Below are 7,287 nucleotides of genomic sequence, written 5' to 3'. Positions count from 1 at the left end.
CAATTCTGTAAAGTGCTTACAGGCACAAATATATGTAGCAAAAATACAAAAGCATGCATAGGAATGATAAAACTCAAAGGCAGAAAGTGATTACCATAGGGGAGGGACAGAAATGAGTTCAGAAGACTAGATCTGTGAGGTTTTATGTCCTTTAAAAAAGATCTGAAGACAATAGAGCAAATGTTAAGCTTTGACAGAGACGTGGCTGGGGGAGGGGAAGGCACACAGAATAGTGATTAATTATATTATTCGCTGTAGTTTTTTGGTATGCTTTAAATTTTTTTGAATTGCACTTTGACCTATTAAAGGCGAATTCCACTGAGTTGGGGGTGGGTGGGTCAGGTAAGGCTTCTCAGACGAATTGAGTCTTACTTAAGATGACAGCTGGAAATTGAGTAGCAGAGGAAGAAAGGAGCTGAAGTTGAGGGGAGGGGAGGCGAAGAGGGTGTGCACAGACCATGCAGGACCCCACAGGCCATCCTGAAGGGCCAAGCCTCTCCCCTAAACATGACAAAATCAGCAGGCGGCCCGGGGACACTTCACTCGGCCAGATAGCAGAACAGGGAGGGCGTTCTTGAAAAGGTGACTCACATGTTGAGTTCTGGAGGATGAGTAAGAGGAAGCCGGTAGGGGGAGGGGGAGAAGGGAGGGAGGGTAAAATTCCCTGGATAGGGCCTAACCGCAGCAAAGACCTGAGGACCTTCAAGAGTGTGGCCCCAGCGGGCTCCAGCCTCCGAGCCTAGCTCGGGAGGCGTGGGGTAGAAAATGGCAGACGAGGGCGTCCATGAAGACGGGGCGGCCCCAAGCCGAGAGGCATGGCCAAACAGGGGTTGCAGGTGGCTATTCTGGCAGAGCGTGGAGGATGGATTTGAAGAAGACAGGCGTGCAGGGGAGACGTCTCCTTTCAGGGGAATGTGTCAACAGCCAAGGGGGGCGGGGCCCCGGGGAGGTCTGGATGAAGCGCGAATGAGGATGGAGTGCAGAGTGCCTGGAGAAGTGTTCAGGAGGGAAGGCGAGGCGTCGAGACGAGGGGCTGGGCGGTCGCGCCATCTCTGCGATGGACAATAAGCGGGTCAACACGCGGCGAGTGGCGGTGCGCTCGGGGCTAACCGCGTGGAGCTGTCGGGAGGGCGAGAGGATGGGCGCGCCCGGGCTGCAGGCGGGGAGCCGGAGGTGGGAGGTGCCACTTGAGAGTGGCTCTCCACCGCTGACAGCAAACGAGCTGGTCCGGACGGAGGACAGAGCGGGAAGAAACGGACGGAGTCGCTGGGGGGCGACGAGGAGTGGGATCGGGGCGGGCGGAGGGTCGAGAAGGACTGGGCGCAAAGGACCGCGCCGACGCCGCGTGGCTGCCGGGAAGTCAGCTCCCCCGGCCAGGCTGAGCGGGCCCCGGGGCCCGGAGCGGGCGTCGGCATCTCCGGCCTCCCCGCGGGGCTGCAGGCAGACGGCGCCCCGAGCGCACCCCGCGCGAGCAGGCGCGGAACAGCGGACCCAGGCCGGGCCTTCCGGCACCTTTTCTGGCTGCCTCGGAGGGCAAGGTCCCAGCGCGGCCCGAGGCGCCTCCTGCCAGCGGCCCGACCCCCTGCCCTCCCGGCCCCCTTCAGGCTCCCCGCACGTGCAGGCCCGGCGACGTCACTGCGGCTCTGACGCGCTCTTGGAGGCCCGGGCGGAGGCGGCGCGGCGCGGGCTTCCTCCGGGAGGTCCCGGTCCCGGCAGCCCGCGGCCGCGTCCTTGGCCCTCCTCCGGGGGAACCTCGATCTTTCCAAACTCGGGAAGGCTGGCTGTCCTTCGGCTACTGATAAGGACGCGAGCTCTTGGTAAAAGATTTGAACAATGCCCGGAAAGAAATAGCTGGACCTAAGAAAGAGACTAATAATAGCCGCCAGCTAGAGCTCCACTCGTGTGCTCAGCGCCTTTAGGAACAATAATAACGACCACAACCATAGTAGCCACCATTTATTGAGCGCTCACTCTGTGCCAGGTACTGTGTTAAGCGCTTTCCAGGCAACAACCCTCGGAGGTAAGTACCATTATTATCCCTATTTTGCAGGAAACCCGGGCACAGAGAGGTTAAGTAACTTGCCCCAGGGCACACAGCTAGCTGATGTCAGTGCCAGAATTCCAACCCCGGCTGTCGGACCCCATGCCATCCTCATGTCAACCCACTAAGGACGGGATCCTTCTCTCCATCTTAAAGATGAGGAAACTAAGGCACGTGGAAATTTAAGTATAATACCTTGCCCAAGGTCACCTAGCTGGAAAATGGACGAGAAAGAAAGCGAACCCAGGGCTCCTTTCTGTACGCAGAACCCGCGGTCTTGGCCATAGGCGATGCCACTTCCGACAGCCCAGCAGGGTCTGGCCCTGGGTCCCAGAGGCGCAGCCCCTCCGGGGTTTGGATAGGTTCCTGCGGCCTCCGATCCCCTGGTGAATTGGGTGCTTCTGAGCATCGTCCCTGCTCAGCCCGCAGGCGTAGGATAGGGAGGCGTCTCCGGGAATCTAGTCGGGGAAGGGTCCACCGTCCTCAGTCGGGATGGAGCGGGGGCGGAGGCAGCCGGAGGGATCTGGAGTCCCGATTGCAGAACTGCGGGGCTGGGCTCTGGGCTGGGCGCCTGCCCCGCGAGGCCGGCAGAGGGCGCTGCCGCACACGCCTTGGATCTCACTGTCACCGGGACCTCGGGGCAGGCTGACGTCGGCCTGCAGACGCCCGGACTCAGAACCCCGAAGCAAGAAGCTTCCCTTCCTGGTGGCTGCCATCCCTCCGGCCCACCATTTCGGCCCTGGACCTGCTTTCCCTGACCACTTTTCCCCATCTTCTGTGCTCCTGCCATCCCACCACCGGCCTTCAAGGCTTCCCCAGTCCCTGGACAGCGGGTTTTGTCATGTGCTGAGTGGCGCGGACACTGATTCCCATCCCATTAAAAGGCCTAGGTGTCTGCAAGTCAAATTCAGCCTTGCCTCCCCCTCTCGCCCTCTGGTGATTTAAAATAGGGATAAATCATCTACTTGGAATAAATGACTAATTTTTCTCTTCTCCAAAATACGGTGGGTATGGGGAGGGTTGGTTAAGTAGGCGCGCATAGATGAAAGGATCTATTTTCATAATAGCTACGGGGTACAGAGTGCTTCTTTTGCGCTGAGCCCTTTATGTGCTTTGACTCATTAATCCTCACTACAGCCCTAAGAGGTGTGGATGATGATTGCTGTTTGATGGATGAGGTCACAAGGCTGGTAAGTGGCAAAGCTGGGATTCTTCCCAGGAGTGTCTGACTTTAAAGCTATGTTCTCATCACCCAGAATGTACACGCTGAAACAATTGAACAGAAGAGGTAAGATGCAAATCATGAAAAACAAATCAAGATCTACGCTGAGAGTGCATAGAAATACCACATGTCATGGGAGGCTTGACCAGCTTGAGTCCCCAATGTGGGACTCAGATGTTGAACAGAAAAACAAAACCTAAAGGTGCAAGGAGAGAATAGGAATGAGGCTTTTGGCTTTAACTTGGAAGAGCATCCGGAGAGGCCCACTCACTTTCTATGTCTGGGCTCTGAGAAAATAAAGGTGGTTCTAGGAAAATCTGAAAAGTATGGGAGAAAGAAAAAAAAAATCCCTTTTGTGGTTTTTCCTTTAACCAAGCCTCATTTTGCTATTTGTGTTTTATTTTAAAATTAATGTGGCTCTCCCCACCCTTTAAATTGGCACATAAATAGCAAAAACAGAAGGAAAGCCAGCTACAAACTTAAAATGTGGTGGGTTTCTCAGGAAGGAGGTACATGACTTGAAATGGAAATGAGGATTAAATGAGATGCCTTAAACATTTCAAAAACAGACTTTCCACAAGGAATTTAGATCATAAGCCCTTAGGGTAGAAGCTTTGTCTCGGTCTGGGCTTGGTATAGTGTCTAGAATCTGTGACTGCCCAATGAATGTGTAAAACAAATCACCCTTTTAGTACATGCTTGTATCATCTGACCATCTGGGCAGCCACGTTGCTTATGGTTTTATTTATTATTATTATTATTTATTTTTTGAGACGGAGTCTCACTCTTGTAGCCCAGGCTGGAGTGTAATGGCACAATCTTAACTCACTGCAACCTCTGCATGCTGGGTTCAGGCGATTCTCCTGCCTCAGCCTCTCGAGTAGGTGGGATTACAGGCGTGTGCCACCACGCCCGGCTAATTTTTGTATTTCTACTAAAGATGGGGTTTCACCATGTTGGCCAGTCTGGTCTCGAACTCCTGACCTCAGGTGATCAGCCCACGTCAGCCTCCCAAAGTGCTGGGATTACAGGCATCAGCCACCGCGCCCGGCCTGCTTATGGTTTTGAAGTGTGGCTTCTGGGGTGATTTTCCTGTCCTCTAGATCTCAGTCACTCCTCAGACCCCTCCCTTTGCCAGAAATTTGCTCTGGAAATTCAGTCAAGGTGAGGCAATAGGTGATGATGTCACTAGGCTTGGTGAAGTAGAGTGACTGCTCAGCTCTGGAACCACCAACTGGAGGTTTTTCCAAACAAGGAAAACCAAGTCATGGGACTTGTCACTTAATAGTTCTGACTGTATTGCCCTATGCCTTTAAACTGGAAGAATATCCCTCTTCACCCAATACCCTGGCCATCCCAGGTAGCCTCCTGCAAAATTATTGGACTTCTTTGCGCTTTCCTCAGTCTGCTTCTTCTTCCCTTCAGGAAGAAGACCTTCAGGAGCAGAACTTGGGAATGTTCTAGCTCCAGGACCTTCCAGTGCCTTCCCATCCTTTCCTAGTTGGCTTTCCTTCAGTTCATAAGAACGCTGTGACAACTGAAATAATTCAGGTCATATTTATGAAACATCTATTACAATGAAAATCCCATAGTGACATAATACTCCACTGTTCACAGGAAAATGCTGGCTAAAACAAACAACAGTGACTGTCTGGCAAGGGACACATCGAATAATGCTGATGAGTCTTCTGGGTCTTTTTTTTTTTTTTTAATCTTGGGATCGAGTGATTCATAATAATGAAGGGGAAAGAAGACACTAGGTCTGTTTTAGTTCTCAAAATTATTCACAGGGAATAGACTTTCATCATCAACACCCTAAAGAAGTAGAATGCTCAAGGTAAATTGCCAGTTTTTGTCTTTCTGGAAAATCCATTAATACTGAATGATCTTGGTCTTGACCCATTCCAAAAAAAACAAAGAGGATTGAGCCATGGGATTCAGATTGTCCTTGAAAATGCCTTTAAAAACTAGATTCCAAATCAGTGCTCTTATTCTTCTTGAATATCCCACCCACCTGCCTTAGCTTGTCCTATCCCTTCTAGACACAGCACTATTTTCTCTCTTTGAGGAAGAAAGGCCCAGAGGCCAGAAGAGTGAGGGAACGTAAGGACGACTTTTCCACCGACCTGAGTTGCTAAAGCCATTTGGACCCAGAGAACTCATTGTATATGTGTGCCACTCAATATATATGTGTGCATGAATTTGTGGTTGTGCATTTTCTGGCTAATATCCAAAGTCTTCATAACAAGGGGCCTGAGATACGACAAAAGGAAGACCTATGTGTCAAGGACGTGGGTCCACCCACCAAGAAGTTCTGGATGCCCAAAGGGGCTCCTAGCTCAGGGTCTGTGTGTCCAGCTGCTGGGGTAAAGAGATTTGGAAACCACTGGACATTTCTGCTGGGATCCTTCCAAACCCTTTTGGGAACCGGCAATAGCACTTGTCAGGGGAAATTAGTTCTGCACTTTCACAGAGTGAGAAATTCCTCAGGGGGCATTCTTCTACTTGGGAAGAGAAATCGAACCCAGCTCATTCCTTCAGGGCCGTTGCCATTAATAAAGCAGACCAAGACCAGTTCAGTTAGTCCCGCCTGGGTCAGGGCGTGGAGTGAGGACAGGAGCAAAGGCGTTCAGGGAATTCACCTGTGGCTATGGCCCTCCTCTGACGGGAGCAAGCTTGATATTTTAGGGGATCGTGTTACCGGCATGTAAACACCGTGAGTGACAGCCAAAGCTCCAGGCGACCACAGAGGATCTCAAACCCTTCCTATCTTCCTAGAAACCCTGGCGGCCCGACCGGCTGCTCGCTGTCTGATGCAACAGTTTGCAACGCTGTTCTGGGAGTTGAGTCCTGCTGCGGGGCGCCGGGAACCGAGCCGACGCGCATGCGCGGGCTGCGGCCCCGCCCCCAAAGGGCGGAGGGGGAGCTTTTCACCAGATGTGCGGGGGGCGGGGCCGGTCGGCCAGAGAGACCTCTGGCAGCTCGCGCCCGCGATCTGAGCTTAATTAAACTTCTCCCGAGGCATTGGCTGACTGATTGACCCAGTGATCCAAAAAAATCAGAGAGGCCCAAATCTCCCCAAACGCGCCGGCAGAGCGAAGTTGGGAAGTTGGCTTTCGGTTTCCAGATTTGGGCCTTTGGATTCAGCGTCCCTCCCCTGCGCCCCCCGATCCGCAGCACTGTCCAGGATCCACAGCTCGGAAGCACAGTCAAGCCTCGCGGGCCTGGGCCCTCACACCACACACTTTCTTAACAAGGGAGGCATAGTGGCTACGGGGCGGGAAGGAGGCAAGGTTTTGATGCCGCCTTGGTCAGTATCTCCCCTGCCTCGCTCATCTGTTTTAGGTTTTATGAGCGGGAGACGTCACCGATTATTTTCCAAAATTTTCAGCCGTTCGGGTATTGCCTTCACGATTTGCTTCCATATCCACATTCCACCTCTATTATATATTTTAATAGACTTTTATTTTATTAACTTTAACTTTAAACCGTTTCCCTTTTTTAGGTAGCTTTGCCCTAAGCAATAACATTAGCAAAGCTACAGGCTGAAAATAAATTCAAAACTATTAAAATAAAAAATATATGTATATGGGCTGGTCTGAGTGCAGTGGTGTTTGCAACTAATTGATCACATCCAGTTACAGATTTCTTTCTTTCTTTTCTTTTTTCTTTCCTTCTCCACTTGACCAGCCTTTAAAAAAAATATATATATATATATATATATATATGTTTGTGTATGTTAGGTAAATTGTCTCGTCTACCACATTTGGTGAAAAACTCTGGTAATTGCTGGGCACAATGGCTCATGTTTGTAATCCCAGCACTTTGGGAGGTCAGCCAGCCTGGGCAACATGGTAAAGCCCATCTCTACTAAAAACACAAAAATTAGCTGGGCATAGTGGTACGCGCCTGTAGTCCCAACTACCGGGGAGGCGAGATGGGAGGATTGCTTAAGCCCGGGAGCTTGTGGCTGCAGTGAGCTATGATGGTGCCACTGCACTCCAGCCTAGGTGACAGTGAGACC

At 51.7% G+C, this 7,287-nt stretch overlaps 1 protein-coding gene across 1 annotated transcript; it reads left to right on the top strand.

Moving 5' to 3' along the window:
- The first annotated feature begins 1,013 nt into the window (after positions 1 to 1,013).
- Positions 1,014 to 6,940, top strand: LOC129484119 (translation initiation factor IF-2). Its single transcript, XM_063641824.1, has 2 exons — positions 1,014 to 2,020; positions 4,689 to 6,940. The coding sequence occupies exon 1, from the start codon at positions 1,058 to 1,060 to the stop codon at positions 1,859 to 1,861; it is 804 nt and encodes a 267-aa protein (XP_063497894.1). The 5' UTR covers positions 1,014 to 1,057; the 3' UTR covers positions 1,862 to 2,020; positions 4,689 to 6,940.
- Positions 6,941 to 7,287: the final 347 nt, after the last annotated feature.

The sequence above is a fragment of the Symphalangus syndactylus genome, chromosome 6 (genome assembly GCF_028878055.3).
Source record: "Symphalangus syndactylus isolate Jambi chromosome 6, NHGRI_mSymSyn1-v2.1_pri, whole genome shotgun sequence".
NCBI classification, from domain to species: Eukaryota; Metazoa; Chordata; class Mammalia; order Primates; family Hylobatidae; genus Symphalangus; species Symphalangus syndactylus.
Note: the sequence above shows the minus strand (reverse complement) of the source record. Positions and strands in the feature narration are given on the sequence as shown.

Excerpts from the sequence above, each read along its gene's own strand:
- LOC129484119 (XM_063641824.1), top strand. The coding sequence starts at position 1,058 with ATGGACAATAAGCGGGTCAACACGCGGCGAGTGGCGGTGCGCTCGGGG.